The sequence below is a fragment of the Diceros bicornis genome, chromosome 16 (genome assembly GCF_020826845.1).
Source record: "Diceros bicornis minor isolate mBicDic1 chromosome 16, mDicBic1.mat.cur, whole genome shotgun sequence".
Lineage (NCBI taxonomy): Eukaryota > Metazoa > Chordata > Mammalia > Perissodactyla > Rhinocerotidae > Diceros > Diceros bicornis.
Window position 1 is genome coordinate 39,855,492 of NC_080755.1, and position 19,928 is coordinate 39,875,419.

Genomic DNA, 19,928 nt, shown 5'->3' on the forward strand with positions numbered 1-19,928 from the left:
TATATCAGTTTATATTGCCCTTGCTGTGCACGAGGGTTCTCATTGCTCCACATCCTTATCAACACTTGGTATTGTCAATCAATATCCTTTATTTTGTATTTCCTTGATTACAAACAAGATCAAGTACCTTTTGTTTGTTTATTAGCCATTTGGGTATCTCATTTTGCAAAGCATCTATTTTTCTATTGGATTAGTTTGTGTTTTTTATTGATTTGTAGGAGTGTACCATATATTTGCATACTAGCCCTTTTAAGTGCTGATATTTACAACATACCAATATGTTCTCCCAATCTGTGCTAGGTCTTTATGGCATCTTTACGGCATCTTTTTGAACACAAATTCGTAATTTTAATAAAGATTACTTTATTTATCTTTTCCTTTACAGTTAGTTTTTTTTGTACCTTCAAAAAGTCTTTCCCTATTCTAGACTCATGAAGATATTCTCTTATATTATCTTCTAAAAAACTTATTGTGTTGTTTTCACGTTTAGATTGACAACCCATGTGAAGCTGATTTGTGTGTGTGTGTGCACGTGTGTGTTTGTGTAAGGGGTGAGGTAGGACATACAATTTTTCCAAAAGCAGTTATTGAAAAGATGTCCTGGGCCGGCCCCGTGGCTTGGTGGTTAAGTGCGCGCGCTCTGATGCTGGCGGCCCGGGTTCGGATCCCGGGCGCGCACCGAGGCACCACTTCTCCGTCCATCCTGAGGCTGAGTCCCACATACAGCAACTAGAAGGATGTGCAGCTATGACATACGACTATCTACTGGGGCTTTGGGGGAAAAAATAAATAAATAAAATCTTAAAAAAAAAAAAAGAAAAGATGTCCTTTCTCACGCTATTCTATGTCCATGTGTATGCAGAATTGTGTCTGGGCCCTGAAGTTTGTTCTACTGGTCTGTTTGTCTATGTCCTATGCCAGTACCGTACTGTCTTAATAACTGTGGTTGTATAATAAGTCTTGAGATCCATTAGAGCAAAGACTTCTACCTGTTCTTTTTCCTCAAATGGTCCCTATTATTGACAACATGTATTTACATATTTTAGAATCAACTTGTCAAATTCCACAAAGATTGCTAGATTTTGATGGGGATGGCATTGAATCTGAAGATAAATTTGGGGAACATGGACAACTTAAAAATAATGAGTCACTGTATGTAGTATCCTTTTTTATTCTGACTTCAATTTTTTTTCAGCAGCAATTTACAGTTTTCTGCATAGAGATTTTGCCCTTCTTTCATTAGATGTACTTTAAGTCTCTTGATACTATTATAAATGGTTTTCATGTCATTGTAAATGGTTTCTTTTTTTTAAACTTCATTTTATGTTTATTATTGATATGTAGAAATACAATTGATTTTTGTATATTAGTCTTATTTGAGCAACATTACTAAATTTGTTTATTAATTCTAATAATTATTTGTGGATTCTTTTGTCTTCTTTACATACACAATCATATTATCCATGAATAAAGACAGTGTTAATTCTTTCTTTTCAATTCTTATGCTGTTTGTTTATTTTTCTTACCAGTTTTACTGGTTAGGATCTCCAATAGAATGTTGAATAGAAGTGGGGATAAGAGGCATTATTGTCTTTTTCCCAATCTCAAAGGGAAAACTTTTATTTTATTTTATTTTTTTTGGTGAGGAAGATCGGCCCTGAGCTAACATCTGCCAATCCTCTTCTTTTTTTTTTTTTTTGCTGAGGAAGATTGGCCCTGGGCTAACATCCATGCCCATCTTCCTCCACTTTATATGGGACGCCACCACAGCATGGCTTGACAAGTGGCGCGTCGGTGCGCACCCAGGATCCAAACCAGGGAAGCCCTGGCCACCGCAGCGGAGCGCACACGCTTAACTGCTTGTGCCACCAGGTGGGCCCTCAAAGGGAAAGCTTTTTTTTTTTTTTAAAGATTTTATTTATTTTTATTTTTTCCCCCCAAAGCCCCAGTAGATAGTTGTATGTCATAGTTGCACATCCTTCTAGTTGCTGTATGTGGGACGCGGCCTCAGCATGGCCGGAGAAGCGGTGCGTCGGTGCGAGCCCGGGATCTGAACCCGGGCCGCCAGCAGCGGAGCGCGCACTTAACCGCTAAGCCACGGGGCCAGGCCATCAAAGGGAAAGATTTTAACATTTCACTCTCCAGTATGTTGTTTACTGGAGGGTTTTTGGTAGATATGTTTTTGTCAAGTTAAGGCAGTTCTCTTCTATTCCTTGTCTGCCCAGAGTTTTTTGTTTTTTAATCAAGGAAAGGATGTTGAATTTTATCACTTTTCTACATTTGTTGAAGTGATCGTGTGATTTCTATTCTTTATTTTGTAATGTGGTGCATTAACTAAATCGCTTGATTCTCTAATTTTAAAACAACCTTGCTTCATTCCTGGGGTACACTGAAGTTGGATATTACATATTGCTGATTCAATTTGGTAATATTTTGCTTAGGATTTTTACATCTATATTAATGAGTGAGATTAGCCTATTATTTTCCTCTTTTGGATGTCCTTGTCAGGATTTGGTATGAGGGATATGCTGTCCTCATAAAATGAGTTAGGAAATGTTCCCTCTTTTTATATTCTGTAGAAGAAATTATGAAGATTGGCATTGTTTTTTCCTTGAATGTTTGGTAGAATTTGCCTTAAAAGAAATCTGAATATGGATTTCCTGTGGAAAGTTGGGTTTTTTCTTTTTTTTTTTCACAGATTCAATTTCTTTTCAACAGGACCATTGACACTTTTAAATTTCTTTTTGGTGTCATTTTGGTATATTATGTTTTCTTGGAATTTGTCCATCTTATCTAAATTTTCACATTTATTGGCATAATTGTTCACAATATCCTGTTATTTTTATATAAATATGTGTAGGATCTGTAACCATCTTCCCTTTTTATTCTTGACATTGGTTATTTGTGCCTTCTCTCCTTTTTTTTCTTCATCTGTCTCATCAAAGGTTTATCAATTTTGTTAGTCTTTCAAAGAATCAACTTTTGTCTTGTTGATCCTATCTATTGTAAGTTTGATTTCTATTTTGCTACTTTTACATTCTTAAAATTATTATTTCCTTCCTTCTAATTTTCTTGGGTTGATTTTATTATTCTTTTTTCTAATTTCATAAGATGGTTGCTTAACTCATTAATATTTACCTTTTTTTTTTTTTTGGTGGGGAAGATTGGCCCTGAACTAACATCTGTTGCCAATCTTCCTCTTTTTGCTTGAGCAAGATTGTCCCCGAGCTAGCATCTGTGCCAATCTTCCTCTGTTTTTTTGTAAGTGGGACGTCGCCACAGCATAGGTTGATGAGCAGAGGGTAGGTCCGCCCTGGGATCTGAACCCATGAACCCCGGGCCACTGAAATGGAGTGCGTGAACTTAACCACTATGCCACTGGGCAGCCCAATATTTACGTTTTTCCTCTTCTAACAGATGCATTTAAAGATTTAATTGTCCCCCTAATCTGTACTTTGCCTGCTTCTCACATGTTCGTGTGTGTATGTGTGTGTGTGTGTGAGGAAGATTAACCCTGAGCTAACACCTGTTGCCAATCCTCCTCTTTTTTGCTAAGGAAGATTGGCCCTGGACTAACATTCACGCCCATCTTCCTCCACTTTGTGTGGGATGCCTGCCACAGTGTGGCTTGAGGAGCGGTGCGTAGGTCTGTGCCCGGGATCCGAACCTGCAAACCCCAGGCTGCCAGAAGCAGAGCCTGCGAACCCAACCACCGTACCACTGAGCTGGCCCCTCCCACGTGTTTTAATATGTAGCATTTTCATTTTCATTCAATTTTGAATATTTTCTAATTTCTATTGGCATTTTTCTCTAACCCATACGTATTTAGAAGTGTATTACTCGCATATGGGAAGTCTATTGATATCTTCTTGACATTGCTTTCTAGTTTAATTTCATTGTGTTCATACAGCAATATTCTAAATGATTCCAGTTCTTTGCCATTTGTTGGGAATTGTTTTACGGCTCATTGTATGGTTAAGTTTGTTAATTGTGTTGTTCAAATCTTTTTTATCCCACAGATTTTTTTTCATTTTGTTCTATCAATTACTGAGGAAGGCATATAAAAATCTCTCATTGTGATTGTATTTTTTGCCTATTTCTCCTTTTGGTTTTGTCAATTTTTGCTTTATTTATTTTGATGCCGTATTATTAGGTATATAGAAATTTAGTGTTGTTATCTTCAATTATTTTGTGTGTCTTATGTGAGAAGGAGTTAAGTTACAGTTTTTTCTCTATTTCATTATCCAGTTGCTCTCGCAACTTTTAAAAAAAATTTTGAATTACGTTGGCAACTTTGTAAAAAATCAAATTACCATATATTTGTAGGTCTATTTCTGAACTCTCTGTCCTATTCCATTGACAGATTTGTCTATCCCCATGCCAATATCAAACTATTCTAATTATTGTGGCTTTATATTAAGCCTTGAAAACTGGCTGTGTAAATCCTGACTCAGCTCTTTTTCAATTCTGTCTTGATTATTTTTTTTTTTTTAAAGATTTTATTTATTTATTTATTTTCCCCCAAAGCCCCAGTAGATAGTTGTAGGTCATAGCTGCACATCCTTCTAGTTGCTGTATGTGGGACACGGCCTCAGCATGGCCAGAGAAGTGGTGCGTCAGTGCGCACCTGGGATCCGAACCCGGGTCACCAGCAGCAGAGCGCGCGCACTTAACCGCTAAGCCACGGGGCCGGCCCTGTCTTGATTATTCTAAATTCCCATATAAATTTTAGAATTAGATTTTCAGTTTATACAAAAAGGGCTGCTGAGCTTTTGATGAGATTGCATTGAATCTATAGATCAATTTGCAGAATTAACATCTTAACAATATTGATTTTTCCAATCCATAAACATTTGTCGTCTTTAATTTCTCTTAGCCATATTTTGTCATTTTCAGCATAGAGGTTGTATTAGTTTGCTATGGCTGCCATAACAAAATACCACACACTGGGTGGCTTAAACAACAGACATTTATTTTCTCACAGTTCTGGAGGCTAGAAGTCCAGGATCAAAGTATTGGCAGGTTTGCTTTCTCCTGAGGCCTCTCTCCTTGACTTGCAAATGGCCACCTTCTCGCTGTGTCCTCACGTGGTCTTTCCTATATTGGGGAGCAACGCTGGCATCTCTTTTTGTGTCCAAATTTCCTCTTCCTATAGGGACAACAGTCAGATTGGATTACGGCCCACCCTAATGACGTCATTTTAACTTAATCACACCCTAAAGGCCGTATCTCCAAATACAGCCACACTGTAGAGTATTCAGGATTAGGGCTTCGATGCATGAATTTGGGGAGGGGGACACAATTCAGCCTACAAAAGGAGTCTTAAATATCTTTCATTAAATTTGTTCCTATTTGATTTTTATATACTATTGTAAATGGTATTGGTTAAAACAGTTTTTCTAAAGTCTGTGTCTGATGGTTTCAATATCTTGAGTCCCATGTGGATCTGTTTCAATTGTCTGTTGTGCCTGATGTTTCTCATTTATGTTGTTCTTATCTGAGACTATACAGGACAGTGTAGTTGATAATTGGTTTTTAGAAATAATTTGAGATGAAGGATGATGTTATCTTCCTGTAGAGGTGATTTAGGTTTGTTTCTGCCTTGTGCCTGGGGGTAGGTGCTAGCAATCCAGGAACATCTCAATCCAATTTCAGGGACTGAGATTTTTCTGGGCCACATAGAGAATGGGACACTGAGCTTGGGCAGCTTAATTTTTCATTTCTCCGTATTCCTAGGATCCAGCATTTCATAGCTTTTAGCAGGGCCCCCTATCTTGCTGGGTCCTGGATTCCACCTTTAGCATCTGTAGCACCTTGAGCTTGTTGAACACACTACTCAGCATCTTAGCCTCTTATAGGCAGGCAAAGGTCCCTGGGCAAAAGTGCCTTCAAACACCATGGTCAAGTCTGTGCATTATTGAGTACACACATGCACATACACACACACACACCCACAAGTATGTCTGCAGGATAAAATCCTATAAGTGAAATTACGATATCAAAGAGTTTGTATATGTGTATATTTGACATATGTGCATCTGTAGAATAAAATTCTTGTGGAAATAAGTGAAAACCACCCAAATGAGAAAAATAGAGGCTATTCATTGATAGCTTGCTATAGCAAAGGAGTCAGCTACCATTACTTGCATTTGGCAGAGAATTAAAGGCAGGAAGGGGAGTGGGAAAGCTTTATAGTGAAAACAAGGGAAGGCTCCAGGTGTTTTCTGATTGGAGGTTGTTGACTTGGGAAAGCTGGAAGCGGGCTAATAGAAGCAGGGCATTTTGTGTGATTGATTTGGAGAACATATTTGGCTCTCTGGTCCTGACTTGGAAACTGGGGGCAAAAATAGGGAGGCTGGCAGTTGTTGACCAAATTCTGACCCTTCTGGGCCAATTATTGTAGAGGTTGTGATTTAGTTTCCTGGATTGATTGCTGTAGAGTTTGTGGTTTGGTTTTCTGGGATTTATATATTCAGTCTTTCATCCTAAAAGTGATTTTGCTGTACCAAAGAATATATACATTTAACATTTTGCCTATTAACTTCCATAGAAGTTGTATCAATTTATACATCTACTAGTAATATAGGATAATCTGCTCCAATACTGCAGGCTATTAATCTTTTGAACTTCACTAATCTAATCAGTGAAAATTTGTCACAATATGTTTATTATCTGCATTTTATAAGATTGAATAATTCATATATTTAGAAGCCATTTGTGGGGATTTTTTCTGTGAACCATCTTTTCCCATAATTTGCTCATTTTTCTAGTAAAGTGGTCTTTTCTTTTCCCTTGATTTGTGGGTGCTCATTATATATAAACGAAATTGGCTTTTGAATGTTCAGTGAGTTGGAAATATCTTTCCCAGTTTGTTTGTCTTTTGATCTTGCTTTTGATTATTTTTATGTAGTCAAATCTATCAGTCTTTTAAATTAATGGCCTCTGGGTTTGTGTCTAAGAAGGTCTTAAATCTGAGATTAAAAAAATATCACAGGTCAAGTACTTTTATTTTATTTGTTAAGATAAGCACAATCTGGGGATAATGTTTATTAATTAACTGTGCCTTATTATTTACAAAGAAGCTAGTAAACAACAAAAGTATAATTGATCTTTTAATCCTCGGTGAGACTGAGGCTTCTCATCTTTAGAATTGCAAAGTGTTCTCCAGGTAGGGAGGCTGTGGCTGTGGCACATAGGTTCACAGATGCAACACTTGAAAACTACAAGAGTCAGAGTCCAAAAGTTTCCACAAAGCTAAAGACTCCAGTCTCCTTTGGAAGTTCCATTCCCTAACCCCCACTGCCCTTGTATTGCTCCCCCTGAGATTCCATCTCCAAAGCAAGTCTTCAGTTTATCGTCGAGAGAATCTTTTCTTGAAATCTTTAATTGTCTTGGCCATCAACGGGGCAATTTTCTTTGCAGGTTTCCTGTTGCTGACCACCTGCACCAAGTGGGCACTGCTGGTGCCTGGGCAGTCAGAGGCCGGCTTCTCAGGGATGAGGTTACCGCTGTTGCTGCTGGCACAGCTGGAGGGAGCAGGGCTGCTTCTTGTGGGGTATGGGACTGGCTTCATCATGGCTTTTTCCCGGACAGCTGCTCCTCCTGCTTCAAACTTCTCCTGCCTCCTTGGAACATCAGAAGGCGTCTTGGCCACGGAGTTGAAAAGGATCATCTTTGCTTGCCGGCCTTTGGGCATATCCGCATGTGCAGACTTGATATTCACTGCCAGTTCTCGGAGCCGCTGCTCTCTGGCATCCTGAAGCCGCAGGTACATCTCCCGCCATGACTCATGCTCTTCAGGCCTTTCTTTCTGAAAGTTTTGGCGACAATGAATTTTCCATAATTTATCTGTTTCTTCAACTAGTACATGATTGTATTTCTCTATGCGATACAGCTGGTCAGGCGTACAACTCTTCAAAATGGGTTCAAGAACAGAATACGGGACTCCTCCCACTTCAAAGATTGAGTCGATCTTGTTTTTAAGTACTTGGATGCACTGCTGGCGCAAGGTCATCATTCTGGGGAGATATGCACACTTGGAACCAGAAAACACCTGCATCTTAGAATTCACTCTGCGTCCAGTAAATCCGGCTTCTTCCTCTTCCTGGGGTGAAGACAGTGCTTTTGGCTTTGGCTGGACGGAGGGCATCCATTCAAAGGCAGGAAGTGGACAGCAACTGGCCCTGACGCTGAGTAATGGGAGGTCTGGCAACACTGGAAACGCATCAGTGGGGACCTTTTTCAGCTTGGCGCAATCGGCTCCAGACAGCTGCAGCTTCTCCGACTTGCTTTCATTCACCTTAGGCAATTCCTGAACTGAGTCCAAGTTTTCACTAGTGCTTTTAGAGTCATTTTTTTTAAGTCCTTTTTCTTTAAGAGCAGTGACTGAAGTTTTCACAATCTTTTTCTTTTTCTTCGGGGGCTGGTCGTAGTTGAGGTATGACTCAAAAGACATGGAGGGCGGCTGGAATTCGTCATCCGTATCTGCCTCCGCAACTTCACGGAGGGAGCCCCCTGACTTTCTATCCCAATGAGAAGTTTTTACTTTCCCTTGAGTCTTTAGGTTGCTAGAAACCTTCTCTTTTACCTTGGGCAGCGGGCCTCCTGGCCCCATTCCTGTGTCTAAGGTGTCTAGACTTTCCTTGTTTTGGTCCGATTTGGTTTTCTCTGAGTCTCTGTGCTTTCGCTTTTTGAGGTGGTGGTCTGAAGCCACCTCGGAGGGAGGGGAGAACTTCTGGACGCAGCGGCCCTCTCTCTCCTTCTCTTTCTTGACACCACTAGAGGGCGGCTTCTCCTTTGCGCTGTCCCGGAAGAGAGGCCTCGAGCTTTCCTCTCTGGGGAAGGCCTGGTGTGTGATCGAAACAGAGAACTTCTGTCCCTTGGCACCCACCGGGCGTTCATCCTGGTAGGAAGATTTGTGCTCCTTGCTTTGACTCACAGCCCCTTCCCCTTGGGGTGCACCCAGGTGACGTTCATAGCTGAGCCCCCGTCTGTCCTGGGAGGCATCAGAGTGGCCTTCTCCAGGCCTCTGGCGTGCAACGTGGGCCTCGGCCGGGCGTCTGTGATGGTCCCCGGACATCTGAGGCGGACCAGCGGACGATGGAGGGGACCAGTCGCAATCATAAGATTCTAGCTCTGAAGAACAAACTGAGGAAACTCTGTGGCACTTCTTTCTCTCCTCTGGCCTCTCACGACTGTGGGACACTTGGCGGGGCCTCTCGAGCTCTGAGGGTTTTCTGTGTTTTTTCTGTCGGGTCTCAGAGCCGTCTGATCGGCTACGGGAGGATCTGCCGAGTTCTTGGTGGTCTCTTTCCATTTCCCCCTCCTTCGGAAGGGCGTCCCTGGGGCGCTTTCGGGGATCGCTTTTCTCCAAGTCCCTTTCATCGGGCTCAGTGTTTCCTGCCACAGGAACCAACTTCTTCCACTGGGCCACCAAGTCCCTGGCAAGGCTCCCGACCTGCTCGAGTTTGCGCAGGCGACTGACTGTCTTGCCGACCCCGGTGTCGGCGAGAATGGCTACTGAGATAGGCAAGGCGGAGAGTGTCTTCAAATCTCTCCACAACTGCTCCGGGTCGGGGTTGGTGGCCAGGCGCGCCTGCAGCTTCTCCACAACTTGGTGCACCGACCCTGCCGCCATCGCCCAGGCTGGGCTCGCGTCGCTTCCCCCGTGCGTCTGAAGACCCAGGCGCCTCTGGCCTCTCGCGGGCCTGGCTTGGCGCGGTGCGCGGGCGGGAGCGGGGCCACGCGGTCTGGGCGCGCCGGCAGCTCTGCTTCTGGTCCTCGGAGCGCGGGGCCACAGGCTGGAACGACCTCTCCAGCGTGCAGTCCAAGACGGAATGAAGCCCCTGCGCCACACCCTGGCTTTATAAGCCCCGTCCTCCCCACTTCCTGCGGTGGCTGCGAGCCACGCCCTGATTAGATTAACCCGCGTCGGTGGTCCCTGGGTCACCCCGCCCCCCTCCAGTCCCGAAAGTCGGCAGGAATCAATCAGCAGTGACCACCCTAGCGCTGTGTTGTGCGCGGGCTGTTGACTATCTTAATTTCAGCCTCAACACAACCTAATGAAATGAGTTATATTATCCCCATTTTACGGATGAGGAAACGGAGGCTAAGGGAGATCAAATTAACTTGCATGTGGTCACATAACAGGAAGAGGTGAAAGTGGAATTTTAATCTAAGTAGTTTAGGTCCAGTGTGAGCACACACCTCTAAATAGGTCGAGGAATTGAGGCCTAGAGAGAGACAGGGATTTGTGTAGAGTCAAACAGCGTAGCCTCACGCAAGCGGTTAAGTGCGAGCGCTCCGCTGGCGGCCTGGGGTTCGCCGGTTAGGATCCCGGGCAGCACACTCGCACTGCTTGTCAAGCCATGCTGTGGCGGCTTGCCATAGAAAGTAGAGGAAGATGGGCATGGATATTAGCCCAGGGCCAATCTTCCTCAGCAAAAAAAGAGGAGGATTGGCAGATGTTAGCTGAGGGCCGGTCTTCCTCACACACACACACACACACACACACACACATACACAAAATAGCTTAGCCCCAGGAGGGCATAATAGTCCCAAGGAGCATCTTGTTTGTTCCCAAAGCAGCGTCTGACATAGGCATCGAATAAATTCTTCTTGAATGAATGAATGGCCATTTGCTCTGATCACCTGAACATCAGCAGTAGGGCCTGAGTCAGATCAGCCCAAGGCACCCCAGGTGTTCTTGAGGGCACTTGCCCTTATCCCAGAAGGACTAAATTTTATTATTACTATTATTACTACTAAAAATATCAACGTAATAGTCTCAACTTAAAATGTCAGCATTATTACGTCTTGCTTGATTAGATTAAATCTGATTAGATTATAGCCAGATCTCCAGAAATGCACCTGGCCTGACCTTTTGCCTAAATCAGGAAAGCCCAATGGTTGCTCTTCCTTTATTTTTTATTTAAATTTTTTGATCTTTTGAACAATTCTTTAGGTATACGTTGTGAGGTATTGTTCAGCTTTTCTCTCAATTTTTTCCAGTTTTCTTAACATTATCTATTGAATAGTCTATATTTTCCCCCTCATTGTAAGTTTTAAAAATATCACAAGTCTTAGAATTTATTAGATCTAAGAATTCTTGACAGTTGTCATTGTTTTCAATATTCTCAGTAGTATAAACTGGCAGTTCTAATACCACATGATTACTTACATAATCATAAATCAAGTTTAAAGGAATGATCAGTAACAAGTAGAATAAAAATAAAAGCACCATGTTCCTACAACTGACATACACTAAGGTGTTAACCAAGGGTGAACCTTAGTGTGTGTCCATATATCCTTTCAGATCCTTTTCTATGTGTGTATACACACATAAACACACGTGTGTGTTTTATCAAAATGAAATCATATAAATACTTTTCTCTAACCAACTCGTCTCTAAGCAGGGTCCAATCCAGGATCATGCATTGTATCTTGTTGTTGTAGCCCTTAAGTCTCTTTGAATTAGCACAGCTTCCCCCGCCCTCTGCCTTCTCTATTTTTATTTTATTTTGTTTTTTATTTTTGATGACACTGACTTGTTCAAGAAACCAATTATTCTACAGAACATCTCCCCTTCTAGATTTGTCTGATTGCTTTCTTGAGGTTTCACCTGCTGCTCTGTCCTTGGTGAGCTGGAAGTTGGTTCTAAAGGCTTGATGGCTTTAAGTTAAACCCGTTAGTTTACCTCGTAGGTGATACTAAGAACTTCACGCTGCACGTGTCAGGAGACTGTGATATCGCCTTACCGTGATGGCAGTCTGATCTCTCCGTCATGTGCTCTGTTGCAACTAGAAAGTAGGCTGTGTGAGCATGAGCTTTTGAAAAGAACATAAGTATCATAATTCCATAATCTCATTCAGTGTTTAATAACAATGGCATGATATGGAATTCCCCTGTGTTTCAGTAGACTTTATACTTCTCTGAAATTCTAAATTCTATAACCAGTTCATACTCAGGTTTAGCAACAAATGCCGCTCTTCATGGAACACTGTTCCTGAGCATAGTTGACTTTGTATTAAATACAATAAATCCCTTTCCTGGATCTGTAGACGCTCCTTCTGATAGTTCTAGTGCTTTGTCAAGTTGTGCAGCATTTGAAACTTAGGAATTTTCCTGGTAGAAATAGGAGGTAATCAGGAAACAAACAAAAAACAAATTAGAACCTATGGGAATACATATTCATGCTTTTAAGTGAATATTAGACGCAGGGACTGTAAAATAGAACTATAATAAAAACATTTGAAAGAAGAAATGTGTCCTTTTTAACTGTTTGTTTTTGAGATGGAAAGCTTAATGCAAAATTTGGATCTTATTACAGAAATTGTAACAAGCTCATGCAAATTAATTTCCATTGTACCCGTAAAAAAGAAATTAAAAGCACTAATGTCGAGTGTGGTGTATATACAGTAACATTTCCTAAATATCTTCTGAGTCTAAAACTAGGAATGATATTCAATGATTCCTTTTCCTCAGGCTACAGTATCATAGGATTCAATTTTGAATCTGATAATGGAGGCATTTGTGTAGCACAACAGCCCACAGAGGAAATGAAGGAAGAAGAAAACAGCCAGATTACTGAAGCAGAGACAAATGAGACACTTTGGTTAGATGTTCACTTCTGGGCCTCCTTTCTTTGGTAGACAGAAATTAATTGGGCATCTAATTCTGTCCATTTCAGGGGCACACCATCTTTTACAGTTTAAATTGACCATTTGTTGGTGGCCCATTCTTACTTTTTTAATTCAAAAGACAATTTTCTATGCTAATTTGAATGGCATGAGTAGAAAGATATTATGGATTTGGCAAACTTTACACTCTTAATTAATAAATTTATAGGACCACATCCTGTGTTTCAAGTAACAGCACATCTTAAATATTTAACACTAGGTATTTGAATAGTATTTTCTTATCCCTCTTTTCTATTCTTACTAAATTTTGAATTTCCATCAAACTTATCTCCAAGAAAAAGTCTCATTATTATTTCAAGGCCTGGAGACCTCAAGTACAAGCTGTTTCACAATCTGCATAGTAAGAGAGCCATTTTGAAGCAGCCTCAGAATTCTAAATCACTGAACCAAAGGGTGTCCTTCAATCCCCATCATCTGCCAGAGAGACTATTTGCCAAACGTTGTGATTCCAGCCAAATAACCCTGGAAAGACTCGATTGGAGTTGAGACAGCTACTGTTTTCCAGGCATGTAATCAAAACCCTGCACAAGCCTCTCTGATAGGTTATTTATATTCTTTGAAGAATGGTCAACATTGCTCAGATCAGCTTAGGACCTGGAGGTCCCACCATTCCAAGAACTGAGCTTTGCCTTCCTTTTCATCCTGATCTACGGTGAGTTCACTAGGTCAGTGGTGCACTGTTTAAATGACTCTCCAAGGATTCTGAAAGGAATTTGAAGGAGATAATTCTGACAAATCCTCTAGCTCAAGTTTTGTTAGGGCAGCTGTGAAACCTAAGGCCCTACCTGTAGATAGTGGATAATGAGACTCCTAGGTTTCTCTGCCTCTGTGTAGACGCACGTGAAGGGAGGGAGGTGGGGTCAGGGGACATAGGGGTGGGAAGTGAGGTGTGGAGGAGAGGTACCTTTGAGTGACTTTGTATGGATCTTTACCTGCTAGTGAATGAGAACACCTGAGGTCAGCATCAGCGTCAGGACATTCCCCCGCCCCCACACCATACCTACAGAGACTGAGGCAGGGAATCCCCTTGTCAGAGTGCCTCATTTGCGAAGGCGATGACGTAAGTCTTTGGCCTAGAAATTTTCTTATCTGTGAACAGTTGAACCCAAGCCAACATGGTTGTTTGCTTTTTACTTGCCAAAGTATTAAATTTAAATGATTCAGAAGTACATGGATTAAAACTCAAACTGCTGTTTCACCATCCCATTCCTCTACCCAGAGGAAACTGCATATCTAGGTTTTTGTTCCTTTCTTTTTCTATGAGTGAAAGTATGGATGTGTATTTCTGTGTGATTTTCCACTTTACAATATGTCTTAGAATTAGGTGGATCTGCATATGCTTATACAGAAGATTTTCGAGATATATTAAGTGGAAAAAAAGCAAGATACTCAACAGTATATAAAAATGAAGCCATTTCTGTAAATTTAAAAAAGTTTGTGCATATATATGTTGATATATTCATAAAGCCCTTTCAGAGCTGTTACACGAGAAATTAACAATGATTAAAGAGGAAAGAGAGAAATTTTTCTTTTTAAACTTTTGTACTAATTAAAGTTTTTCTTTGTCAAATAAATATTAGTTTTAATTCAAGCTTTCTTTCCCTGAGTGACACAATATTTGAGAGTGGGCGGTGAGTGGGTGGAGAGAAAACACAATGTCTTCAAAATCTTTCCTTTTTGCTATATATCTATCAGCCTTGTTCTTTTTATTGGTGCATAGTGCTCCATAGTAAGGCTGTACCATAATTTATTTAACTACTAATGAACATTTAGGCTATTTCTAATTTTTTTCGAATACAAATAATACTGTGGTAAACATCCTTGAACATTAATTGTTGTGCATATGTGGAGTATTTCTATAATATAGTATGACGGATCTTCTATAGTATAAATGGCCAGGAGTGGAATTGCTGGGTCAGGGGGTATGTGCATTTTTCATTTTGATAAATTTCATCAATTTGCTCTATAAAAGCGTTGTACTAGTATACATTTCTACCAATTGTTTCTGCGTACATCTTCTCTCACACCTTGCCAACTCTGGATATTTTCTGGATAAAATTTTTAAAATTTCTGCATTTAAAAAAATTTTAGGGGCCGGCCCGGTGGCGCAAGCGGTTAAGTGCGCGCGCTCCGCTGCGGCGGCCCGGGGTTCGCTGGTTCGGATCCCGGGCGCGCACCGATGCACTGCTTGGCAAGCCATGCTGTGGCGGCGTCCCATATAAAGTGGAGGAAGATGGGCACAGATGTTAGCCCAGGGCCGTCTTCCTCAGCAAAAAAAGAGGAGGATTGGCGGATGTTAGCACAGGGCTGATCTCCTCACAAAAAAAAAAAAAAAAAAAAATTTTAGATTCTTATTGAAAGAAGCTTATTTTTGTCCAAATGACCTGAAGAAACATTAGCAATACTTAAGGTGATTTCTTCAACTGTTATGTGCATTGCAAATTATGATAAAACCAAAAAGAAAAAACATAAAGGGAAATAAATGCCTGCCTAGATGATTTTGTGTTCTCTTTTCTGTCCGGTAAGTCTACCCTGTAGTCACACTGACTCAGCAATCTTGTTATAGCCAATTCATCAGAGCAAGTAAAGAAGCGTCATTGCCACATGCCAGGATGTGACCAGGCTCTGCCATCAGGGTGGTGAGCAGGCTCTCACTGTGGTGTGGGTGATACGCAGCTCTCTCCCCCATGCCATTTCCATTTTAAATAATCAAAATATTGAGTGAAATTATTTCTGTTTTCAGTCAGACCATTTATTTTATATATCAGGGCAAAAAAAATTACTCAAATTATTTACATTCATTTTAACCTTCTTTTCTCTACCTCTCCACATTTTTTTGCATTTTAAAACAGCCTTATTGAGATATAATTTGCATACCATGCAACTCACCCATTTAAAGTGTACATACAAAATTCAATGGTTTTTAGTATATTTACAGAGTTATACAACCACGCCACAATAATTTTAGAACATTTTCATTACCCCTCAAAGAAACTCTGCACCCCTTAACCGTCACCCTCCCATCCTCCGCAGCCTTCCCTTCCCTTTTTAAAACATCTTTCCCAAGATCTTTTTCTATTTCTGTAATGAGTTTTCTGGCTCTACCCCAACCCTCATCTTTAGGAAATTCAGAGCCCTCAGCCAAATCCGGTGTAGTGTGTGTGGTACTGAGGAACACAAGCAAAACACTCCTTGGCTATTTTTTTCTCAGTGTCCTGGTCATAAGAGAACATTGCCTTAGTGCTTGTTTAGATAAGGAAGAAGCATATGCTTCCAGAGTGAAGGATGGAGAGACTCTGAAATACATGAGTAAAGTAACTAACAGCTGTTGAGCACCGACCAGTCACCAACCCTAATATTGGCATAGCACTCCACAGTTTGCAAAGCACTGCCCAGTTAGAAGTGGCTCTGGTCAGTGTTTCAGTGCAGTCCTTCTGAGAATCTACATGGCTTTCATGGCTCTGTAATTCAAATCCTTTTGTTCTCAAAGAACTTTACATACAAATGAGGTGGATTAGCTTCGTTTATAGCAGGAAGATGACTATTCAGAAATTAAAAGGCACAATCTCTTATAAGTCACACTACTCCTGGTACAGTAGGGTAACTAACTTTTTGAAGGAGGTCTAGCCAGTAATTGCTTTGAAATGGTGACTAAAATTGTGGGATATTAGGTTGGAGAAATTGTAAGAGACACCATTCATTTGTCACTCTGTGAGGTCAGCTAAGAAAGACCGGCTGGGGGGCCGGCCCCGTGGCTTAGCGGTTAAGTGCGCGCGCTCCGCTACTGGTGCCCGGGTTCGGATCCGGGGCGCGCACCGACGGACTGCTTCTCCGGCCATGCTGAGGCCACGTCCCACATACAACAACTAGAAGGATGTGCAGCTATGACATACAACTATCTACTGGGGCTTTGGGGAAAAAAAACGAGGCAGATTGGCAATAGATGTTAGCTCAGAGCCGGTCTTCCTCAGCAAAAAGAGGAGGATTAGCATGGATGTTAGCCCAGGGCTGATCTTCCTCACAAAAAAAAAAAAAAAAGGAAAGACGGGCTGGGAACCACAGTTGTTTGATTTTGGCAGATTTGGCACACAGTTTTGGGCAAATTGAAAGAGCAGCTTCTCTGGTCTGGAGTGTATGTGCAGGGGTGGGAGTGGAGATGGATGAGGAGGTATTAACGCAGGGGAGGAGTGGGTAGAGCTGCAGCTCTTTGCAGGCTTTTGAGCAATTCCGTTAATTCTTCTGGATCTCAGATTCCTGAGAATCAATGATCTGCAAGTACCTCCTAAACTCCTAAGATTCTGAATCAAAACCCCAAGCATGAGTTTGAGAGTTTGTACATTTAGAAACATATTTCATCAATATTATTACTGCTTGTTTAATGTGCGGTTATATTTTTATTTTGCAAACTTGATTTCGACTGAATTTTGTGGTGATTGTCGTCTTTATTATGCAAGTAATCATTTGGAACTACCTAAATTTCATGACGTGCTTCCCCTCCTAATACACTAGATGGCACTATAGGCGAGTCAAATCAAATTACAAAAAAGAAAAAAAAAGAGGGAGAGGCTTTGACTACCACGCTAATTTTGGTAAATTAGAAAGGCTTCAGTCTTACCAAGATTTGTTGAGTCAACATTTTCAAAAAGATGAAGGGAAATTGCCAGTGTTGGACATCTTAATATCAGGAGAATATCATTTTGTATAATGACTTTTAAACTTTTTTTACTGTGACCAACTGTAAGATACGTTAGACTGGGATCCAACACACACACACACACACACACACACACACACACACACAGATGCAATGAAAGTTTCACGAACCAATACTAAACCTTCTTACCTGTTATGCATTCTGTGATAACTCTATTGCATTAAACTATGCTGCTTGTAACCCATTAAGTTGATTTTATGACCTACAATTTGAAAAAAAACAGTTACCCAGTGAACCTATCAAGAAATATCAGTCTCTGCTTAGCACTTGGCACCATGCCAGGTACTCTGGGAGCATTAAAGAACTATTTAATGATGCTTTCATTTTCTGGGAAAGAGAAGAGTTACCTTGAGAGACGTTAGAGAACAACCCTATAAGACACCGTGAAATTATGCCCACGGACTAGAAAACAGTGGAAGCAGATAATGTAAGTGAAGATTGTATGGGATAGCTGGTTTATATCTAAGCCCTTCCTTGGATATGAACTTTTGTTGGGGAAATTATATACTATGGAACAAAAGCAGTCACAAAAAATAAATGCATATTCCATTTGTATAAAGTTCAAAAATATGAAAACTAAACAATATGTTTTTTTAAGGATGCATACATAGTTGGGAAAACCATAAGAAATAGGAAATAATTAGTATAAAAGTGAGGATGGTAGTTGTCTCTGGTGGGAGGAAGGGGTTATATCTGAGGGGAACACTCGAGAGAGTTTCTAAGATACTGAAGGTGCTCTGGATCTTGTCCAGGCTGGTGTTTGTTTTTATTATTAAAAATGAATAGATGTTTTATACACTCTTCTGTATGAATTATGTATTCAAAATAACAAATAAAAATACCTAAGAAGATTACTGTATTTGCCTTCTTGATTCTTTATCTCTTCTTGATAATTTGTTTCCTGGTTTTATTAACCCTCCCTGACTAAAAGGGTCTTTTCAAGGATAGAGGTAGAAATGTACCCGGTGTCATTTTTTAAAAATAGCCTGTTATACACTTGTAAAGCTTTCCTAATGTTATCAGATCTATCCTTGAGGATGAATTTGGATTTTAGTAACAGTCAAATCTGCTAATAAAGCCTATGCTTAAATTGAATGAGGCATAACTTCAAATAACAGGACTATCCAATAGCAGAGGGTTGATTACATTATGGTACATTATCTGCAGTCATTAATTAATGAAGTTGTGTTTTAGAAAAACTTTTAATGACTTGGAAAAATACCTACAAAGCATTTTTAAGGAAAAAAAACACAGGTTATCAAAACACATGAGAAGCCTGTTTTGTAAGAAGACTGAAGGAATGTGACCAAAAAGTTTTATTTTTCTCTAGTGTCTTTATGCATTGTTCCAGTTTTCTACAGTGGCCACATGCTATTTTTGTAAATGCGGGCTGGAGGAAGTCTGTCATCATTAATCTACACTGAAGACAATTTTAAAAGAAGAGTTTCAGGGGGCCGGGCCCGGTGGCACAAGGGGTTAAGTGCGCGCGCTCCGCTGCTGCGGCCCGGGGTTCGCGCGTTCAGATCCCGGGTGCGCACCGATGCACTGCTTGTCAAGCCATGCTGTGGCAGCATCCCATATAAAGTGGAGGAAGATGGGCACAGATGTTAGCTCAGGGCCAGTCTTCCGCAGCAAAAAAAGAGGAGGATTGGCAGATGTTAGCACAGGGCTGATCTTCCTCACAAAAAAAAAAAAAAAGAAGAAGAGTTTCAGAAATGTTTTGAGCAATGTAATAAAAGCATGACCTGCCAAGGTGACTACTTGGATGGGTGACTCCATTTAAATATATTAGGTCTGACAGATTTGTTTAAAAGTCAGTCACTACTTTTTAAAAAATAGACATTATTTTTTAGAGCAGTTTTTGGTTTACAGCAAAACTGAATGGAAAGTACAGAGAATTCCCATACACCCTCTGCCCGTACTCATGCACAGGCTCCTCCACTATCACCCAGATGAAGCTACACTGGTGCATCATTATCACCCAAAGGCCATAGTTTATATTAGGGTTCACTTTTGGTGTTGCACATTCTATAGATTTTGAAGAAGTATAATGACATGTAGCCACCATTACAGTATGATACAGAGCAGTTTCACTGCCTTAAAATCCTCTGTGCTCTGCATTTCTCCCTCTCCCTTAACCCCTGGCCACCATTGATCTTTTTACTGTCTCCATGGTTTTGCCTTTTCCAGAATGTCTTATAGTTGGAATCATACAGTATGTAGTCTTTTCAAATTGGCTTCTTTCTGCATCTAATTTCCTCCTTGTTTTTTTATGGCTTGATAGCGCATTTCTTTTTAGTGCTGAATAATATTCCATTGTGTGGATGTACCACAGTTTATTTATCCATTCACCTACTGAAGGACATTTTGGTTGCTTTTGGCAATCATTAATGAAGCTGCTATAAACTTCAGTTTGCAGGTTTGTATGTAGCCATGTTTTCAACTCTTTTGGGTAAATACTGAGGAGCATGATTGCTGTATCATATGGTAAGAGTATGTGTAGTTTTGTAAGAAAC

General features: G+C 40.7%; 2 protein-coding genes across 6 annotated transcripts in view; one reads left to right on the top strand and one right to left on the bottom strand.

Moving 5' to 3' along the window:
* Positions 1-19,928, top strand: part of KATNAL2 (katanin catalytic subunit A1 like 2) — a 77,956-nt gene that overhangs the window by 9,480 nt on the left and 48,548 nt on the right. Inside the window, exon 1 of one of the 5 annotated variants that reach the window (XM_058557061.1) lies at positions 13,691-13,758. The exons of the other annotated variants lie outside the window; for them this stretch is intronic. The gene's annotated coding sequence lies outside the window, so the exon portion shown is untranslated. Of the gene's footprint in view, positions 1-13,690; positions 13,759-19,928 lie in introns of those variants that run through there. 5 annotated transcript variants of the gene reach the window in all.
* On the bottom strand, positions 7,031-9,777 carry ELOA2 (elongin A2). Its single transcript, XM_058557056.1, has one exon. The coding sequence runs from the start codon at positions 9,635-9,637 to the stop codon at positions 7,352-7,354; it is 2,286 nt and encodes a 761-aa protein (XP_058413039.1). The 5' UTR covers positions 9,638-9,777; the 3' UTR covers positions 7,031-7,351.